Source organism: Artemia franciscana, chromosome 20, assembly GCF_032884065.1.
Source record: "Artemia franciscana chromosome 20, ASM3288406v1, whole genome shotgun sequence".
Lineage (NCBI taxonomy): Eukaryota > Metazoa > Arthropoda > Branchiopoda > Anostraca > Artemiidae > Artemia > Artemia franciscana.
This window is the reverse complement of record NC_088882.1, coordinates 25,984,914-26,007,683: the sequence shown is the minus strand read 5'-3', so window position 1 is coordinate 26,007,683 and position 22,770 is coordinate 25,984,914. Positions and strand designations below refer to the sequence as shown.

General features: G+C 34.1%; 2 protein-coding genes across 3 annotated transcripts in view; one reads left to right on the top strand and one right to left on the bottom strand.

Moving 5' to 3' along the window:
- LOC136039959 (tRNA (cytosine(34)-C(5))-methyltransferase-like) overlaps window positions 1-1,911 on the bottom strand; it is a 67,178-nt gene extending 65,267 nt beyond the window's left edge. The window contains exon 1 of the mRNA XM_065723982.1: window positions 1,767-1,911. Within this exon, the coding sequence (XP_065580054.1) occupies window positions 1,767-1,817 (51 nt within the window). The 5' untranslated portion in view covers window positions 1,818-1,911. The remainder of the gene's footprint in view (window positions 1-1,766) is intronic.
- A 9,393-nt stretch (window positions 1,912-11,304) lies between these two features.
- The window catches only part of LOC136039961 (protein ecdysoneless homolog), a 114,983-nt gene continuing 103,517 nt past the window's right edge, over window positions 11,305-22,770 (top strand). The window contains exon 1 of one of the 2 annotated variants that reach the window (XM_065723985.1): window positions 11,305-11,614. In XM_065723985.1, the coding sequence (XP_065580057.1) occupies window positions 11,334-11,614 (281 nt within the window). In that variant the 5' untranslated portion in view covers window positions 11,305-11,333. The remainder of the gene's footprint in view (window positions 11,615-22,770) is intronic. The other variant, XM_065723984.1, reaches the window with a different exon arrangement.

Sequence of the window (22,770 nt, the reverse complement as noted above, 5' to 3'; positions counted from 1 at the left end):
CTGCTAAATATACTATTGATGATTTTTATGCTTATTTTGTCACATGCAATTCCTATCATATTTTCACAATTATTTGTCTATAAATCAAAATTTTTCAGGACAATTCTCTTACTTAATGTTTAATCTGAGCCTAATATCAAATTTTTATTTTTGTGCTCAACAGATGTATCAAGATTTGGACATTTGAACTAAACATCTGAAAATTTTTAGATTAAAAAAAATTAAAAATCCATCACAGCTGAAAACCCTAAGAATTTAAATCACCAATCTCATATACTTAGTTTGAAATGTATACCTACATGTATCTTTATTATAGCTCATATTTTCTGGTTTCCATTTATCATCAAAATGTTTTGATGCTAAACTGTTGACTACAATTAGTCACAAGGAAAGCATGACTCCAAAACACAGTTCAAGACAATTGTTGTTTTTGTTTTGTTTTTTGACAATACAAAGCTTAACTCACTATAGCAGTCAGAAGTACAAAGGCTAAAAATTGTGCAACCAATATTATGGTCATATTTATTTTGTAGATGGTGAACAGCTTTTTTTATGGCAGGGTGGTTTTCATAAATTACTAATTTTTTCATCAGTATTTTTATATCCTTCTTAACTTTAATGGATTTATGTGAACTTTGATCCTCGCCAGATTTTAGACTAAATTTATGACCATTTCTACTACCTACCTACAACCTGTAATTGTTGAAGTTTCCTTTAAATGCTGGTATTTCTTTGTTTGCAAGTTTATCAGAGCAACCTATTGTGCACCCCCTGCTAAGAAAAATTGTGGATCTATCTCTGAGCAGGGTTGAGGGTACATTACTACAAATATAACTATTATATTATATAAAAAAAAACATACAAAAATCAGGATTCAAATGGCCTTACTCTTTTTGTTTTATAGTAATTCTATCAGAAAAGCTGCTCTCATCCAATGCTATTAGGGGAGCATGGTATATTGTAACAATAGTAACTCAATAGTAACATAATAGTTACCATCAATGGATATGTAAGTTTTTTAATTATCTTTAGACTTACTACTACACGGAAATTAGCAGTGATGATTGGAAATAGTATTTTAAATATAATTTCATTCATATTGTACAACCTTAACATTTCCTTCAGCTTCAAACCCTGTCCACTTTACACATTTTTAGTGTTAAAGGCAGATTTTAGAAAGCTAAAAAATGGATGTGCTTCTAGAATTAGAATTTCTAAATGCTCTAAACTGCTCTAGCACTTGGAAAAAAATAAACATTTACCCTATTCTTTACACCTCTAGAGGGTGCTGACTTTGATTACCATTAGAAATTGATGTATTATATTATATGAGTGAAACCTTGCAAATTACATCTTCTGTTTAAACAAAGTAGGCTACAACAAAATTGTTTTCAGCTTCAAAACTTTGCTTGATGCCAACTTATAAGGTTTTAAATATTTGGAAATACAATTCCTAGATTTTGAAATCCAACTCAAATAACAGGAATTTCATTTTCAGAGATAAACCAGAGAAAAAGAAACTGATAACTGAAAATTAAGGTAAAATATAGGCATAGACCAGTCCTGCAGGCAAATTTCAGAACCCTCTTGAGGGCGAAGGAGTGGAGGTACGCACTTCAAAGTACCTTCCTGGGACATAGGCTACTTTAGCCTGTAGATCCATCCCTGAAAGTTTCATTTTCCTAACATAGCCCTATTCCGTGATAGCCAAAAATAGCTAAAGTAGAATTTCACATTTTTTTTCATCAAGGTGTCTGAAGATTTACCTTGTTCTTGCTTTCTCCTTGTCTTTTCTTTGATCTGTTTTTCCATGCCATTTTCAAGATTAACGTTAACAGTCTTTGAAATTACACGCCTTGAATTCTAAAGGCTTGCTTAGACTAAACACATTGACATTTCGACAAATTCTCGCTCCTCCCTTCCCTTCTAAGGAAGATCATGAACCATTTTAAATGAGCTACGAAATAATTAGAAAATTTAAACTTAAGTTGCGTTTTATTTGTATTGAATGGTATTGAAAAATTAGTGCAGTTTTGGAGAATAGCAATTACACAAATATTTCAAATTTTAGACCGCAACAGATTATGATCGTTTTTAAAGACTGATATTTCATAAACACTGGAAAATTTGTGAAGATGTCTATTGATGAAAAATTCTGCCAGAACTTACTTTTATTTCATATATGTGGGGGAACTATTCTCTCACTCTTCCACTTAATATAGACAATTAGCTTCTAGCTGAAAGAAACTTTCAATAAAAAATTCAGCCAGTTGGTGGTTCGAAGTGTTTTATTTATCAAATTCCTTTACAAAAATTTGAACACAAAATATTATGTTCGAAAGAAATTTGGCTAATAATAAAGTCAAAGAAAATTTTCATATTGCTCCTTAGTTAATTTTTTTATTTCAAGCACATTAGAAACAAATCAAAATTCTATCCTCCTTAGACAAAATCATCTCCGTTGTTCCAAATTTCAATCATACTTTCATTTGGATAACTTATTTTTGATTTAATTTATATTTTTGGGACAGGAGTCCTAATCAATCCTTTGAGAATAATTATCCAATTACATTTACTAATTAATTTCTTTTTTACCAATTTTACTAATAAGTGAGTAGAAGAGAGGAGGTGTTCTGTCGCAAGAGCCATCGTACCTGCCGAGACTGGTGTCTTCCTTAAACTACGGGGAATAGGTAGTAAGGCATACTTTGCCCACTTTCCGATTACATTCCAATATTATCTCTATTTTTGTTTTGTGACGCCTTTTGTTGGATTACCATGGTTCTTGGATTACACTCAATAGCCGAAAAGCAAGCCTAAGTGAAAAACTAATTTTGAATGCTTTGCTGATTTTTTGCACGATCGCTATCAGAGGGTACAAAAATAGATTGCATCTTAACAATTGACAGTGAGTTTTGATGTTCTCATTGAAGTAACTCTAATAGCTTCTTTTCCCTACGTGGATCAGTAGCGACAGTTGTATTTATTATTATTGGTGGTGCTTTTTTTGTTTTTGTTTTTTTTAGTTTAGTATTTTTTCGTTTCTTTTTATATTGTGCTGAGTACGCTTAGTTTAGATACAGGCGAAATATCCGCGTTATTTTAGTCTTTCAGCTCTTTTCTCTCTACTGGCCGCAGTCTCGTTTGAGGTTGTTTTTTGTGGAGTTTTATCTCTCTTTGTTGTTTATTGTCATGTCTGGCCAGTTCGGCTTAAGAACTTCCATTCTTTATCCTGAATTTAATACGCAAGGCCAAGTCATCAGTCATGTCAGAAACAACAAAAATATTATTGACATGTGTAGTCTCCTCGTATCAGCCTCCAAGGAAAAGAACAATATACTACATTTTGTTATTTTTAACCCTGTGAAACTCCAACAGTTGACGATGCTGTTTCTACTGCAGTGGCAACAAAATTAATCAAGATTTTCCGAAAGCTAGATGGATTTACTTACGTCACGACGCAAGTGCCCTGAAATGTGAAATCTTCGAATGCTGATAAAGGGAACTATGTGTCAACCTCTGCTATTTAAAATTTGAAAAAAGTAAAGCCATTGTATCTTGTACTGCTAAAATGTTTTCCACAAGATATCAGAAATCCTCATGACCTTAATCAGTTTAATTTTTAAAATGATATTACGGATCTTAAGCGATCGAACAGCGACTGGAAAATTGTTGTTCGCTTCAAATCAATGGCTAAAAATATAGTGGGGAAGCCGTTCAGCTATCAATAAGTTCTTCTATGAGAGAATCAGTCTTCTCAGCTGTCGTTAAACAAGTCCCACAATCTTTAAATTTTTTGGCCATCAACAACTAATTCCAAAAGACAATAAAATAAGCCAGTGTGGCACCTCCCGCCCCTTTAAAGTACAATTTAAGACTCATCGTGACCTTAACTTTTTCCAAAAAGAATCAGAGTAACATTGGTTATGAACATCTCTCTGTTCAGGAAATTTTCTTCCTTACCATCTATGCTTTAAGTGTCACGAGTTAGGTAATTTATTGGAAATAAATTGCCAATCAACTGCTATTTGTGGTTGATGTGTTTCTGATAATCACGTATCTGACTACCTAAACGCGGTTGCAGCTAGTTTGTTCTGCAAGAGTGTTGATAATAACTATTAGAGTGTGGAATGTGAAAATAATTGTCCAGCCAAGGTTTAGAGCATTCCACGTGTTCAAAGGGCTAATGGTCAGCCATAATGCCAGTAGCAGGTAAACATTAAGTAGCAGCTTAACTGTAAACATTGATGTCCGTTCCCTCCAGTTTCTTGATGAGTTTGTGTCAAAACATGATATAATTTGCTTACAAGATCATCTTTTAAGTCAGTTAAGCCTTTATCCTTTGGATACCAGAGATAAATTCACTTGCTATGCATCTTCTGTACAGTAAAATAGAGCAGACAGTCGGGAAGTCTTGTGGCTAACGTGAATTCCACCTTAAGCTTGGTGCTTGTATAATCCTGTGATTATTTTCTTGCTGTTAAAGTTGATAATATATTTATCTATAATGATTATTTGCCTACTGATTACTACAATAACACGTCTGAGCTTCTTTTCCCTCTCGCCTCTGAAAAGTTACGTAAAAACATTTTGAGCATTGTCTCTAGTAAATTCTGCATGTCTATTAGTTGGAGATCTTAATTGTAACCTATCTGCTCCATTTGCTCACTCTTCTCTGACTGGTGAATTATTTAATAATCATTTATTACCTGTATTGTTTTCTTTCTCACGAAATAAAACTTCTCAGATACCCAGGGTCGGGCGAGTCTCCAGCATTATATTGAGGGGAGAGTAGTATAGTAATTGCAGATTCTGCCTCAAATAGATCACCCCATCAATTTAAATTATTTTCAGTCCATTTTACATCATCTGAAAATCAATTACTGCACATTTGAACTTATTCTATTCCTACATTCAAATAAAAACAGGTCCTTAGAAATCAAGTTTGGTCTCAGTTTATACTTTTTCACAATGTGAACATGGGCTTAAGACCTCACCTAGATCAACCCGTCAATTTACCTAATTTTTAATTTCCAACATTTTGTACAACGTCCCATCCTTAGCTTTAAGTTCAAGACAGGTCTTGTAGAACAAGAATTTGATAAGTTTGTGGAATATAAGTTAGCTGTATTCCATTTTTCCTATATTACTGATAAAATGTATGTTTAACATAATTTAATATTTAGTGGATAGTTCGATATCAATTTCCAAATAATTTGTATTATTTTTATTTTTCTAGCAGTAATTTTAAATTCATACCTTTATGTAATTTTTTTAATTTACGTTCCAAATAACATAGGTGCAATTAAACAAATTTTTTGAATCGGAAATAATTTTTATTTTAATCACCTTTGGCTTTTGTCCCAGAATTCTGTCACTCAATGAAAGAATTCTGGGAAGAAATCCAAACACGTGTCAAAAATAAGTGTCAGAGTCTGTCAAAAAATACAATTAAAATAAAGTAGTGTTATATAGGTTTTATTTAGTAAGAATAACGAATTTATTTTAATTGTTCTTATAAGAGATGTTATTAGATCGTTGCTACTGAATTAAGAGTTTTTTTGGAATGCTGTTTTACCAGGAAACAAGAAAAAAACACAAAATTAAAAATGTGCCAACAGCACCCGGTGTTCCCAGGTGGTCACCCATCCAAGTACTGACAGGGGCCAACGTTGTGTGATTTCCAGGATCTAACGAGACTTGGTACTTTCAATAATCGGGGTTTAAAGTTCTGGTACCATCAAGGACATAGAACATGCTGTTTTTTTACAAACTATCCACACAGCTTCTCATAGGACAATTGTATATTTCCTTGTAAATTCTTTGCTGAGACATCGGGAGTCGCTAATACCAATGTCCCCTTACTGCGTGTTCTTGAACGAAAAACTACACCCACGAACACTTTCACCATTATAATATAAAGCACCTTCAATATATTCCAGTAAACACTTTGTATTTGGAACTCTGTCAGTTAACATTAAGCAAGTTGATTAGGTGATCTTCTAGGAATTACAAAATATTTGGCTGTGATTACAAGGTCTTTTACGACCCATTCAGTGAGAGGGCTAATAGAAAAAGTACTTTTGTTCATCCTAATATTGATTTCCATGTTGCTTTTCTTAGAAAACGACAATTGAGTCATGGTATGGACTATTACAGGGGTCCTTGATCAATTTCGGGCTACGGCCTGAGTGCTTGGTTTGCTAAGTTCTTCCGCTCTGCATTATCCCTGGCTAAACAATATATTGCTCCAGCTACTGCATATTTTTCGTCTTCAACTCTAAGCAATTAGGGCTCTGTGATGTATCTTAAAGCAAGTGTTTCACAAAATCTAAAGTTTAGCACTTGATCCCTCGGTGAGCGATTGAAATCCAGACAAAGTAGAAACGGTTTTAAAAGGGCAAGAATGCTTCATCACTCATCAGTCGTAATTTAGGTCAGAAGCGAAAAACATCACTCTTGGAATAGAAGAAAAAGAAACCAAGAGTAAAAATTGTTAGATCAAAAATGGATTTTTCCCCCTAGAAATGGGATATTTACCACATTAAGAATCTAATTCTTTAGTCACAACTTCAGTAAATCTTTTCAATAAAGAAAATGTTGAAATGAGTGTCAAACATGGTTACTATGAACAATTTTAACCATAACCCCCCCTCCCCTCTCTGAAAACGTACATTTCAAAATTTATTCTAGTGAAGACTATTTTATAGATTTGACTTCCACATTTATAGATTTTCATTTGATTGTCAGAAAATCTAACAATGAAAAACCAAGTGCCGCCGAGGGACTATCCTATAAAAATTGTGCACTATACAATTTGTTCAGGCAAATAAGTGTCTACGTAATTAGAACATTGGTGAGTATAGGCAATAATCTATTAAACTATGCGAGTCGCATTTAATTCATACTGATGAATCCAAAGTCATATAAGAAATAGAGACGTTTAGCCAATGGATATGAATGTAAAACAGACACTGACACTCCCTTAGAGAGGCGAAAACTAGTGGTCTACACTACGTTGGGAAATAAATAATGAAATAGTTAACATGCCTCAACGGATGCCTCCTAATGTTAAGATTGATATAAGGCAACAACTTGCCCTGTCCTATTTTATTTCATAAGAAAAATACTTCCCAGTGCACCTGATGTAACAATTTCTCTCACCTCGGCAATATTTTAGGGACGAAAACAATAGGTTATCTGTTCTGTTGCTTTTGCAATTGAAAAATTAAGAGCTAGTGGAAATATCATCAAACTGCTCGATCCACATACAGTGACAAATCAACGACGCATTAAAACGGGTTCACGTACCTATACCGACTTACTATTTATCAGTGGTGAAATTCCTTCAAAACTCTTTCAAAACTTTTTCTTTTGTAAGAAATGCAAGTGCAATTAGATCTTGGAAAAATTCTCCAGACAAATTTGAAATATTTTGACTTTCATGTCTTGTATGTAAAGTAAATGGAATACTACTCTACAATTTACCCTTTGATAAATTCTATAGATCCCTGTATTAATTGATAATGCAACCCCTAGATCAAGATTCAGAACTGTTTGAAAATTATATAACTGATACAATGTTATCAAAATCTCACAGTATCATTGTATGAAATTTGTCTGGTATTCAATATATGAGCATTTTCAAAACGGGCACTGTAAGTTTAAAATGTACCTGTGTCGTACCGTTGACGGAGAATATAACATTAATAACGCTAAATCAGTTTAAAATCTATTGGGAAATTGCCCCTAATAGCAGTGTTTTTTAGACTTAGCACCATGAATACAAATCAAATATTCAATATATTCAACTTGGATCCATACATGTCCAAATACAAACCCCATTGCACATCCTCCAGGTTTCCTTGAACTTATTCAAAGTGTTAATAATACCCTTATTATTGTAAATAGTAGTCCGACAGCTTTAAAGACGGGACATTAGCTATGCCTATTTCAAACAGCAACGAATATTGATTTTTTCAATCCTCTTGGTCTGCCGTATACATTCTACATGCCTCACCTCAAAAACTTTCTTGAGCAAAGTGGAAAACTTGTTATTCAAAATTGGAAGCGTGTAAGAACCTGGAGAAATCTGAGGAAGGTAAACAGGAAGGGTGTGCGAAAGCAAAGGATGACTGGCCCCTAACCCCCCATTGCACATCCTTACTGAAGGACCAAGAAACGGAGATCAGCACCGCCGGTACGGACTGTAAAGTCTAATGCCGTATCCCTCCTAATTTATGTTAAAAATCCTCGACTGAGCAACTTTCTAGTTGAAAATACTCTTTCGCACCTGTATGATATAAATTTCAGTGCCCTAAAGCTAAAGTGCTTTAAACATTCTTTTGAATTTGTTTATTAATAAAACTTGTATGTACAAAAAGGCTTCATTCCTTAGATTTTTTTTTCCGCGTATGGGTAACTATTGGTAACGCTAAGTAAGGGCAGCTCGTCAGAATTCAGCTTGTTCTCATCTTGATATGCAAAGTTAGGGTCCCATTTTCTAAAATATAAACTAATTTCGTGCTCCTTGTAAAGTCAATAATATTATTTCAATTTATGGTATATAATTCACTTGTTTCAATTTGCTTATTTAAAACACAGTCACACACGATACTTTCACATCAAGAATAACTTGTTGTAACAGTGAAATAAAAATAACTTGGCGAATAATCGTAGTAGACAGTATCTTCACAGCGTTATCATAAAAAAACAGACTATCATTTTGTTCCAGCAGTTGATGGGTAAACCATGTTCATCCTCCCAAATAATTTGAAACCACGACGATACCAGGGTCTTAAAAATAAAGTGAAATCACGTTTAGAGTTTTTCCAATCATACCAGGGTAAGTAATTTCCCTATGATCACATTTATCATAGCAACATCTGGAGCACAGGAAACGTTTAGTATGTGAATCACAAACATCTTCAAAACAGGAGTTAAAATCTTTAATTTGCACTCTGTATCCTATTTGCGATTTATATGGATTACATAATTTACAATTCTCATCATAGTCATCAATAATAGTACAATTCTCACTAAATGACCAGCTTCTCATTGTATATAAGTATATTGTAAATGTATAAATATTATCAGTGTTGCCTGTCTCACTTCCAAAAAGAAACTGACTTGCGATCAACAAAATGAAATACCTGTTTAGACAGGATTTTTCAAATATCGACTTATTTGTTGTTCCCATGCAAAATGTCCGTCTTAAACGTTTCAAACTAGGTACTGTTAAAAGCAATTTTGTTTTGTTTTAATTAGTATGACGATAATATGAGTAAATGCATCTGGCCCACGACGTAAAAGTTTCATACGATAGTACAAAGACAGAGAATCATTTTTCATTATACAGAGTCCAACATTTTTCCAAAGTCACTAGATTCCTTATGATTTTTTGTTTCTCAAATCCAATCATTTTTAATTTTGACAGTCTCAGTACCGATAATACACTAACAAAGAATGAAGATTTTTTCCACCTTCTCGTCACCATTCTATAGTCCGGGTACCCGATTTAGCTGATCACCAATCGACGCATTAGAGATAGGAGTGGTAACCAATCACTCCTATTTTTGAATTAAAATCGCATAGTTGTAGGCATCAAGCCATGGCTAGTTGTATGAAAAGCCCAGACAGATAGCCTGATTGAGTGAGAGGCAAATCTGGCATTAACTCTCGCTATTATGATTATATAAAAATTATGTTAGTTCATTTGTTAATAGATAAGTCTATTTGTTATTCGTCCATGCGTCATTCCTATGACAGAAGAACTAAAGTCATAGAAGTCATAGAACCTATGATTTTTCAAGTGTTTTGTTAAATGGCATGGGTAAAGGGCGGGAATAAGTATGCCTCTAGTTGTGGCCATCAAGCCATGACTAATTGGAGGGAAAGCCAAGACAGAGAGTCTGATGGAGTGTGAGGAAAATATGGCATTAGCCCCCACCTTATTAGGATTATATAGAAATGATGTTAGTTCACTTGTTATTAAATAAGTCTGTTTATTATTCGTCCATGCGTCATTCCTAGGGCAGAAGGACTCAGGTAGATAGTCATAGAACTAAGAGAGTCATAGAATCGACAGTTTTTCAAGTGTTTTGTTAAGTGGCACGGTTAATAAGTATGCCTCTCTTATTAGACCAATAGTGGAAAAACATCTTTCGAAACATTTTTTTTCTCAAAGAGTGATTTATGATTCAATGAACGTTTCAGTGGGTAGACTATCATTGGTGCTAGTAACATTGGCATGGGGATCGTTTTTCATCAATTCATCTTTGATTTCCTTGCCAATAATGTTTGCTAGTGCCCTTTTTATTTCGCCAGTGATTTCTCTGTTGATTACCACATTATTTTTACATAGATTGCAGTTTTGGCACCTATACAAGATATGTTGCATGATAATACGATGATATTGCGAGGGTACACTTGTCTTCCTTTTACCTTTCGTTGAATGTTGATACTAAGAGGATGGTGATATAATGTATCGAATGGTAATGTGTTACCAGCAGCCACAGCATAAGCAACAAGTTGTCCTTCGTCATCACATAAAAGCTATATGTTTGCGTTCTCTTTCACCACTAACTTCACTGGTGATGTTACTCTTGCATATCCACCACTTGAATTTTCTTAGTACTTCAAAGAAATTTAACTCCTTACTATCATGACAATACACGTATGAACTTCCTATAGTGCTACCATTGTCACTTATTTCATCATTCAAATATTTCTCTCTATCGGCATTCAATGCTACTAGAGCGCTATCATGTACACACGTCTTCTTAGAATATTTCATCTTATCTTTTGAAAAAATAAGATATAGGTATGATTGCCGTTGAACTTTTTCATGATAAATGGCGTAGAAGAAAGGAGTGGCGGCTATGGACCCTATTAAATAGATTGAGGCATCACTACACTCATTTATTCTTGAATTACGTCTTGTTGACAACCCATATGTAAATTACATGTTTTGATTTAATTTAACACCACCCTCAGTATTCTCTAAATGATTTCAGATTTTCACAAAACAGCCAGATTTTCCGCATCGTATAATTACACCATAGGTCGAGACTAACCAAAATGTGAAAGGCGACTAATAGCACTTAAAATTACATAAACTGTAATCAATTTAAGCACAGTATGCTCACTTTTACAGCAGCTTACGAATTTTCATGAATATAAGCATGCTGAAGACGGGGCTTTTTGTGGACAGTTTTTAAGCAATAGAATGACCCCAAATTGGATTTTTCAGTTGAAAGAAATGACCCTCTTGGCTAAAAATATCGGACAACGCAGATATAGCCCTTACTAGCGAAAAATTCAAGCATTCAGAAATGCTGGATTTTACAGGAGCAACTTTGAATTTTCAAATTTGGAGTCCAGAATCCTATCCTGACTACATTCAAGATGTGAAAACTACCTTAAAACTCCTAGAAAATGATTTGGGTCATCTTTGGCATTGTGGAGAGGGTGTGATTATGTGTCCGGCAAATACTGATAATGGATGGTTCTCATTTGATGGTTACCTTCAATATGGAGAAAATATTGAAGATGAGTGGGTTGCAATATATCTGCTCATGAAGATTTCAAAGGAATATCCTGATATAATAATAAAGTAAGTGTGTTCTAGGTTTGCTGTCAAATATTACAGGAAATAGCCTATGAGATGCCAAATGTGAGGTAGGGCAGGTTGAAGTCACTACTTGATGCCTTTTCCATTGCTCTTCATTGGTGTCTTTTCCTCCTTTATGGTTTTTGCAAACATAGTAGGCTAACTGTTTCACTTGTAAATGCACCCATTCCTTACAGTTCCATATAGCCTAGGCTTGGCCTACAGCCCTTCAACATGGGCCCATTAGAAATACAAGACTGAAAAAGCCATCGTAAAATTCTAGACAAGTTTCTTTTCACTATCTTGGAAATAGTTTATTTCAGAGAAATGAAATTTTCAGTAGGAAATCAAGGGTCAAAAACATAGGCCTATTCCAAAGAGGTATTGCTGAGTTGCCAAGCCTCAATGTTAACCCTCTTGTGATTTCTAAGTCTTTGTTTACAAAAGTCTTTAATTACTGGTTTATACTTATTGGAATTTTTACTAACAACATGATACCTTAATTTTCAGTTTCTTTTTCTCTGGCTTTAAATTTGTAAATACCATTCCTGTTATTTCAGTTGAATATTAAAGCCATATCAATAGATTTTTTTTTATAAATTTAGGAAATGCATTTGCAGATTTCTGAAACCCCATAAATAGAGATTAAGCAAAGTTGTGAAGCTAGAAATACTTCTTTTATTGTTCATTTAAGCAGAAAATCAATTTTGCAAGGTTTCACTTTTGTAAATTTTTTCAGTTCATATAATTTGCTTACCAATAAAGTGAAAATACCACTTGATGCCTTTTTTTATGGTCTTTACAAATATTATAATTGCTTCTACTGCAAATTTCTGAGCTTGCACTTAAGCCCTTAAATGTGACAAATTTCCAATTAAAGTATGAGTTATCTGTTGTTTTTGACAAAATAATACTGTGTTTTCTCATTGCTGTTATCTTTGTCATTTTCAACAAAATAATACTGTATTTTCTCAGTGCCAAAAAATATTTAATAAGGTTAGGTCAAAAAGTGCTTAAATTGGAATTTGCAGTAGAAGTGTCTATTATATTTGTAAAGAACATAAAGAAGGCTTCAAGTGGTATGTTCACTTTATTGGTAAGTCAAATATATGAACTGCCAAAAATTTACCTTCACTTTTATAAAACAAATACTTATAAAGGTCATAAATGGTCAGGGGTAATGTTTATATTAATGAGCTATTCAGGTAGCTAAGAAACAAACTTACCTCTACTGTCAGACATCCTGAATCTAGATTTAACATTCATTTGCATCAATATTGAACTCTATCCCCGCCTTTATTTATACCAATTGAGGGTATATATTTGCACATTAGGGTGGGGGATATAGTTAATTTCTAATACAAATGGATATTAAATTTAGATTGAGAATGCAATTCTGACTATAGGGGTAAGTTTGAACTTTACCAACATATGCCCTCCCACATATGTACAAATATGTACCCTGAATTGGTATGTATATGTGTTGGAGGGAAGTGCATTTCCAATACAAATGCATTTTAAATTTGGATTTGGGAGACAATTCTGACTGTATAGGTAAGTTTGTTTCTTAGCTACCTGAATAGTCTGTTAATATAAGCATTACCCATGTTCAGTGTCCTCTAGAAGGAGAAAGAGTAAAGACAGGTACTTCAAAATACCTTCCCATGACCTTCTTTTGTAAATTAAATAAAAAAAAAACAAGTTTTTTTTAACTGAAAGTAAGGAGCGACATTAAAACTTAAAACAAACAGAAATTACTTTGTATATGAAAGAGGCTGCTTCCTCATCAACGCCCCGCTCTTTACGCTAAAGTTTGACTCTTTCTCTCAGTTCTTCTTTTTAAAACAGTAAAAAACTGCTTTATATATATACTTGTAAAACTGCAAATATATACTTGTAAATTGTAGGGAAAAGGTACCTGGATCCTTTACTTACCTTGTTGTGCCCTTTGTGAAAAACCAAAGTGCTTTCCTTTCCCCCTTGGAAGACTAAAAATTAAAATTATGGAGGAGCATGAAACCAACTTCAAAGCCACGAGGACCCCAAAATAAACAAGTCCAGGTGCTTTATATTTAAGAAGAAGGGAAGCCAAATCTTCAAGATATAATTAGAAGTGCACATCACTCATGTCTTATGAGTAGTGATAAATATATATAATATTTAGACCTGTCATGACCTGTATACAACCTATATACAAGACCTGTCATGTAGGCAACTGTTTAAGCTCTTGAAATTAGAAAACTGTAGACAAAGTTGTTTTACTTGAATTTCTAGAGAAATTCTTAGCCCTGGATTTATTCCTGAAATATTCATTCAGTTAACTTAACTACTTTTCATATATTTAAAATCAGCATTAAAATGCGATTCTTTTGATGTAGCTATTGGTATCAATATTCCATTTTTTAGAGTTTTAGTTACTATTGAGCTGGGTCGCTCCTTACTACAGTTTGTTACCACAAACTGTTTGATATGATATCATTCAGGAGGGCTATCCAATTGTCTCAGATAAAAAGAAGGGAGACATGTTTACTAATATCTATAAGAATGACTGCTCTGATTTTCATTCCACCCAACCTCCATTTTACACTCTACTTCTTACCTTTTCATATAAAGTCACCCTGATAAGAACTTTTTCCCAAGATGAATCAGTGTAGCCCTTAAGTGTCTTAATATCAAGTCTTCTGCAGGTCATGATAGTATTTATATGAAGTAGATTCTTGAGTCCCCAAAGGTGGTTTATACTGCCCTCTTAAATCTTTATAATCTTATTTTGTCAAGCCAAAAGTTCCCAGATGCTTGGAAGATTGCTCAGGTATTTCCAGGCTTAAAACCCTCTTACTCATCTAATGAGCCCAAATCTTACTGTCCTATATTGGTTTTACCTGCCTTTATTATAGTTCTGGAAAGGCTTGTTCTATCAAAAATTGAGTGATTTGTTGAAGTCAATAATCTTTTTCCTAGCAAACAAACAGGTTTTAGAAAAGGACATAGCTCATTAGACAACATTACCTGGCTAGAAATTGATGTTTGTAACTCTTAAGATATGACATGTCACAATGGCTGTTCTGTTTGACTGGTCAATTTGCCTATGGCAATGTAGTTCACAATAAATTACTGAAACTTTTAATTAATCTTTACTTCCCTTACTCTTTCATAACTTTTATAAAGTCCTTTCTAAGTGATATATGTTTTTATGTTCAAGTAAATCAGTCTAGAGGTGAGTTAAGTCCCATTACAAGAGGTCTTCCTCAGGGAGCAATATTGAGTCCTCTGCTATTCGACTTGTATATTTCTGAATTTCAAGTATCTTATGTATCATTTGGCCTTTATGCAGATGATTTGATTATTTGGAAGTCATGAAGGGGTATTGGCTTTCTTGAAAGTCTTATTCAACAGGATATAAGATTAGTCCAGAGATTCTCTTTTGCTTTTGGCTTCCCAATTTCAATCAGTAAAACTAAAGCCATTATGTTTACTAACGGTACTACAGATCCTCCTAAAAAACTCACTATTTCTTGAGGGAGATCCCATTCTGTAATTCAGTGAAGTTACTTGGTTTATAAATAGATTCTAAAATGCATTGGTATGAACATATTAATTCTTTGGAATCTTTGATTATTCAGATACTTTGTATTCTAAAGAGACTTGCTGGAAGTAAGTAGGGATGTCATCCTAAACTTATATTGAATTTCCATAAATTATGTATTCATTCAAATCTATAATATGGGATCCAATTTTTATCAGCTTGCCCCTCATCCTCATTTAAAATCCTTGAATCTTTACAAAATTCTGCTTTTCAAATAGGTTTAGGTGTGCACAAGCACACTCCAAAGTTGAAGTTAAAAATATTGTCTTGATTGGTGCCCCTAAGTGAAAATGCATCTGGTCTAAGGATTGAATATTTCTTACAAATCCATGCTTATGGATCCAAGCATACTTTATATGCACATACCTTTGCTGGGAAGTCAGTCTGTCCCAATGCCCATTCATTACAGAATCAATTTCAAATGAAGGTCCCAAATTGGAATCAATACTCTTCTTAGGCATATCCCTTTACTGAGGTCCCTTGCTGAGAAATGAGTCCACCAGGTCATCAAGTAGAATTTATCTCAATTAATAAAAACCTGATTCCTAATTATGAGATCCAGAATATTTTGGCTGAACAGATCTCAAAGACATACCCTAATCATTGAAAAATATATACAGATAGATCTGTCAGGAGTGAAAGAGCAGGAGCATGTACCCCATCCCTGAACTTGAACCTCTATTCTTCTCTCCCATTGGGATCTTCTGTTTTTTCTGCTGAACTATGTGCTATATGTCTGGCCCTGGATGCACTTATAAATTATAACATAGAATCTGAAAACATACTCTGTCTCTATGACTCCAAATCAGCATTACTATTGCTTCAAAATATTAATAGAATTGCCAATGACAAGGATTTTGTATAATATTAGAAGACAGCTTCTTAATCTTAAGACTAAAGGCAATCAGATTTATTTCCAACATGTTCCAAGTCATAAAGGCACCAATTATAATGGTATGGCTGATTCTCTAGCTGCAAAGGCTTCTACATTAATCCCTAGTCCTTCCTCTGACCTCAATTCACGAGATATTATCAGGCAAAGATCTAATGTTAATCACAGTAAATTAATTTAATACCAATTCATTCTAGACTAAAGAATATGCTATATTACTGGCTGAAATCATAGCTTGTTATTTAATTGGAAGCTATATCATTCCCTTTTATGCTGTGTCTGCTTCTCAACAGTTGACACAATTCAGTATGTATTATTTGATTGCCAGGCTCTGAGTGAGGAGACTATTTCTCTAAAGTGTTTCTGCTCCTTGGCTAAGATTCCAAATACTTATACAGCTATCCTGAATTCGAACCTGTCTTGCCATATTGATTGTAAGATATCTAAGGCATCTATTGATATCTTAAAGAAGATACAAACTGTTTAGTGATTATTAAAGCATGAAAAAGGCAAATGAACAGAAGATTATTTACTTTTAGAATTTGATTGTGCAGAATAGAGCAGGAGTGAGTAGGAAGAGTTGTATTGGTACTGGCCAGCCTAATGGCCTTAAAAAAGTGGGGACAGGCAGCTCAGGTACCCACACTTCCCACAATCAATAATAATGTATTAATGTATATAATAGTGTGCACTCATTGTTAGCTGGTGGAGGATAATAGAGGTTCCAGTGGCTTGTTTTTCTGATGAAGGAGTCAAAGAGGTGAAAAGACTTGATGATAGTCTATATACCTCTCTATAATTTTGGAATTATAAATTTAGTCTGTACATCCATCCCTGAAGGTGTAATTTTCCTAACATAACTTCTTGCTAAGATATCAAAAAATAGCTTGTCTAGAATTTTACCATAGCCACTTAAACAACTCAATTAGTACTTAATAACATGCTGCTCATTTTGATAAAATTCTAGTTTAGGGGCTTCTTGTTATCTTGAAAAGTAGTTAAGTTAACTGAATGAATATTTCAGGAATAAATCCAGGGCTAAGAATTTCTCTAGAAATTCAAGTAAAACAACTTTGTCTACAGTTTTCTAATTTCAAGAGCTTAAACAGTTGCCTACATGACAGGTCTCTGGCTAGATATCTGAATTCTGGAAAAAAAACATTGTGCTTATGTCAGATGCTCCACCTTGGCGGGTAAGGAGATTAAAGAGTCAAAATCTATTTAGGCAGGTGGAATTCCTCTGGGGGTTCTAATGGTAGATAATCACTTGGAAATATTTTTGTTAGATTTAAGGTTCTTTTGCTTGTAAATTTACAACAGCTTATTTTTATTAATGACAACTTTGCATGGATTTGACATTTTGATTTGGTTATACTGTTTTGTCCTAGGTAATTGGATAGATGAGTAAGGTCAAAACCTTGTTCAAGTTTTCATTTATCTCAATTGCTAGATTATGAAGACAATTCGTTTCTTCTTCTTCTTCCTCTCTCTCTTTCTATATCCCTTTTTTTCTTTTTCTAGCCAAGTAATAATGTCCAACACATTATATATATTTATCACTACTCATAAGACATGAGTGATGTGCACTTCTAATTATATCTTGAAGATTTGGCTTCTCTTCTTCTTAAGTATAAAGCACCTGGACTTGTTTATTTTGGGGTCCTCGTGGCTTTGAAGTTGGTTTCATGCTCCTCCATAATTTTAATTTTTAGTCTTCCAAGGGGGAAAGGAAAGCACTTTGGTTTTTCACAAAGGGCACAACAAGGTAATTAAAGGATCCAGGTACCTTTTCCCTACAATTTAAAAATATATATTTGCCAGGTAACCCCACAGCTCTTGCAAGAGGACTCTCCCCTTCTTCTGCTTGCTGATCCTTCTTGCTACCATTTTAACAAGATCTTTTAGAAGATTATAAGATTTCAGAAGAAAACAATCATTTTCTTGAAAACCCATCTCTCTTCCTGACCTGGGAGGTCTGCTTCTAGCAAAAGCTTGGAGAAGATTGTTGTTGAATTTGGCCATTCAAATAGGAGATGTTGAATATTCTCAACTGTTGATGTGCATTGGCAACAGAAAGGGCCTAGGTGTTGGTTCTGCAAATGTCCCTTGCTCTGGAGAATCATTGCTAGACTCTTAATTTTCACAAATGCCAAATTATCCCTGTGATCCTGGAATATAAGTTTCAATGGTCTATATTACCGTAAGGTACAATTTACATGTCTCAGTGCATCCCTAAGGGTGGTAGGTATAAAGTTTTGGCTTAATATCTTAGGTAGATATAAAGCTAGTTCTATCTTCTGTTTGGCAAGTGTTATTATCACTTCCTGTAAGTGATGGAAATCTCTATCTATGACTTCAAATTGAATTTTCTTTATACTTTGTAAAGATGAAAAGTCTGAGAATAAAACTGCAACTATTTTTGCTGTGAGAATAGAGAAATCACCTGGGAAAAGTTTTGAGATATTACCTTAAATTGCATTGTTCAGTGAAATAAGGAAAAAATCTTGTAGAGTGATGCTGGGGAGCCAATGAGCTAATTACATTTCACCCTGTTTTCCATGGTTTAAAAAACCAACTCTTGTCAGCAGCAATCTTAAAGGCTTCAACTGAGGGATCAATGCCAGCAGTATCAGGAAGATTGTTCCAATTAGTAATCACTCTATTGGAGAAGTATTGGTTCCAGACTCTGTTATCTGCCCTCTTCCAGGACACCTTCTTGGTATATCTGCATGTTCTATAGGATTCATGAAATTGAAAGGGCTTTTGACATGAGGAGTCAGCATTCAATATCCTGTAGGTCATAACGACATCACCTCATTGACATCAGTACACAAGGGTCGGGAGCTTTAGCTTATTCAATTGAGATGGAAAGTCAAGATTCTTTCATCCAACAATAGTTTTGTTGCCTGTCTTTGGATATATTCTGCTTTCTTCTGATCACCCTTCAAAGCTGCCAAAGAGTCAATCAGTTGTCTTGAACCATCCTCTCCAATCATATGATACTGCCATTTTATGTTCATTCTCCCAAAGTGTATTGACTTGCACTTCAGAATATTGAATTCAAGCTTCCATTTACAGGCTTATTGTTAAAGCCAACACATGTCTTCCGATATAGAAGCTATTGTAACTGATGACTCTGCAGAGCCAATAAGCTTTGAATCATCAGTGTAAAGGCTCATCTTATTATTTAAAGCTTCTAGAGCATCATAGATGAAAACATCGAACAGTGTTGGACCTAAGATTGTTCCCTGAGGCACACCAATGTCAACTCCTGAGACGAATTCTTACCCTTTGTCCCCAAATACTTTAACTCTCTGCTTTCTTCCAGTGAGGAACTGCATCACGCATTTTACAAACTCCAGGTGGATACCAAATAGCTATTAGTTTTATCTTCAATCAGCAATGACAGACTTTATCAAATGCTTTGGCAAAATCTAAAAGGATCTTGTCAACTGGAGCATTGTGACTTACCAACTCAGTGATATACTTATAAACATCTATAAGATACGTCTCAATTGAGCACCCAGAGCTGAAGCCATTTTGGCTGTCCTTGAGTAGTTTGTTTTCAAATAAGTTTTTTTAATTGTGGCATTCACAATTCTTTCAAGAATTTTACTAACTGTTGAGGTGATGCTAATGGGTCAGTAAGTGGTGTGATTATTCCTATTTCAATCCTTGTGGACAGGTGCAATATTTGCATTTTGTCCATCTTGAGGAACTAAATTAGTATCTTGTTGTAGTTTAGAGACTTTTTAACAGTTTTGTTAAGAGAGGGGCAAGCTCCAAATGGGTCTCTTGTAAGGTCTGGGGAAGAACTCCATCAGGGCCAGCAGACTCATTTGGATTCTGTCTTTTGAGCCATGGTCCTACATCCAGATGTTTGATGGTGACAGGCTTCTCATTATTGTACTCCAGGTTTTCTGGCAAGGGAGCATTACCCAGGGTGTGAAAACTAGCTTGAATTCCTTATTCAAAGCTTCAACTATACATTTCCCATAATGTTTCTTTTCTCTTCACTCATTGTCAGCTCTCAGTTTAGATAGGTTTGTCAAACTTTGATAGTTTCAGAAATATCATATGTAACATACTATTTGTAGGTCAGCTACTAGTTCCACTAGAACCATGTATTATTTCATCATACATCATGGTACATATTATTTCAACATTATCTAACATTATTTCATCATAGTTTCAGCAATATCATATGTAATGTGTGTTCGTGCTGTTCTACTGGTGATTTCTTTTTTCACTATACTTTTTTAAGGTCAAGCTACTAATTCCCGCTTGAACCATACATTACTTTTAACAATTCATTATGAAAAGTTGCTGTAAAGCTTCTAATTTAAAAAAGTTCATTCTAAGACTTCGTAAATATTGTACACAAAAAATCAAGCTATTTTTGGAGATCGACATGTGCCATTTCTTTGTTGGTGACAAAACATTATTATCTAACATAAATTTATTTTCTATCTTGAAGTTATGTTTTGAAAACTGGTAAAATCTAGACGGTACCACTTAAAACTTTATCACCACATCTATTATTTACTGGAAATCTAAATTTGTTTCGTAGCGCAATCTTATCGACACTTAAAATTGAGTTTGAAACTTTTATTAGGCTATTCAACAGCATATTTGTAATATAGATGGCGAGGATGTAGTCAGAAATGAATTTAATTCATATGAACATTGCGTCAACTTGTAAAGAAATTATGCTCTTTCAGTACCAACCAATTTTTTTTTGTATAGAATTTCTTTTTATTGGGAGGGAGATATAAATTCTTTAAGGTATTTAATTTCTTTTTGAAATTCTTCAAAATTGTATTAAGATCTGATCAATCTTGAAAAGTGATTTATATAAGGATAACTAACTGCAATACCCCAGCCCATGTAGGAATTATAAATTGGCGCATCAGTACCATGAAAACTATTAGATTGTGTCTACATTGGGGCGGTGATGCTTCACAAATCAAAAAGGGCATAGATTCGATGGAATGTTGCCAGGGGATGGGGACATATCGCCAGTGAGTTAATTTGATGGTAATAAATTAAATAGCTTTTAATACGCCAATGAACATGCCTTTATTAAATAGAAAAGAACCTGGTTTTGACTAGATTTAAGGACTATAAGGGGAATGGCAGTAAACACAGATAAGCCTAGATTTCAAAGTGAAGCTCTTTTATTATACTCCTTTTTTCCGAAGTGCGGTATTCGCTCCGTACTCTAGCCCCTCCATGGTGGCACCTAAGCTTGGTTCACTTTTAATAATGAATGTTTCAGTTAACTTAGGATTGTTGATGTTCAAGATTCGTGGTTGAATAATTTGGGATACGGTCTCGTTTTACTCAAATACTCCATACCTCAACAGGGCTGTCAAATTCATAACAAAGAAGAAAAGAAACACCGGTGAATAGTGAACTGACTAAAACAACTCTCCTTTCCATTAATAGTGATAATAAGTGGTACTTGTGTATTATACCCAACAGAGTTGAGAAGTTGGCTGAATGCAAGATCTGAGAAAACCGATTTCACAGCCACAAAGACAAATGACGGATGACAGAATGCATTGGACTTGTATAATTTGGGCTATATATTTGCATATTAGGGGGTGGGGGTAAGATTAGGTCACTTTGCCCCCCTCATCCCCTAATGTGCAAATATATAGCCCAAATTTTATTATTATATAAACTAAAGTATACATTTTTTTTACATAAAAAAAACTGACAAAAAAAACCCAAAAATCTTGGTGTTTCTTCTGCCATAAAATTCGAAATTCCTCGTTTTTGTAGATAGGAGCTCGAAACCTTCACAGTAGAGTTTGCTGACATGCTGAATTTGACGGCATTACTTATGTTTGGATAGTTTTTTTTCTGGGGGGGGGTCTCCTTTTATGAAAATCAGGCAAAGTTTCTCAGGCTCGTACCTCTTGATGGGTAACATTAAACTTAATGAATATCATATATATGGAATCAACTTAAAAAGCCATTTCTTTCAATGTATATATTGTTATAAAAATTCTGTTTTATAGAGTTTCGGTTACTATTCAGCTGAGTCGCTCAAATTGCAAAATTATTTTCTGGTCTTTGGAAGACATTGTGGGTCGTCAGCCCAACTCATCTAAGCACCTGATTATTTTGAGGTCAACTTGGTTATTTGTTGTAATTGCTGTTCGTTTTGGGTTTTATTCATGGTTATTTAAGGTGGTTACACACATTACTACACTCATTACTTTTCTTTGAAAAACTTCTTTTGTTGAATTTTATTCAACATTTATTAATCAAAATTTAAGACAAGCAGAAATAATGTCTTACAATGATACGGAGACAGATTAACGACTAATAATTTTTATCTTTTATATTTGTTTTCTACAAAAGATAAGCTATTCCATAACATGTCTCAGAACACTTTTTTAAATATGTGTTTCTGATGGCGGAGAAATTTTTATTCGTGCCTATTTTCTTTTCGTTTATAAAACGCCACAACATTCACCCTATACACCCCAGAATTAGAATAAGATCTTCCAACCTCTGTACTTGCATAGAATGTTAATTATCGGGGGCAAATTAATCCCTGCAATTTGTATTTGCGACACTATTAAAAGCGAAAATTAAATTAAGAAATGTATTTTTTCAACCGAAATCAAAAAGTGACATTAAAATTTAAAACGACGAAAATTATTCTGT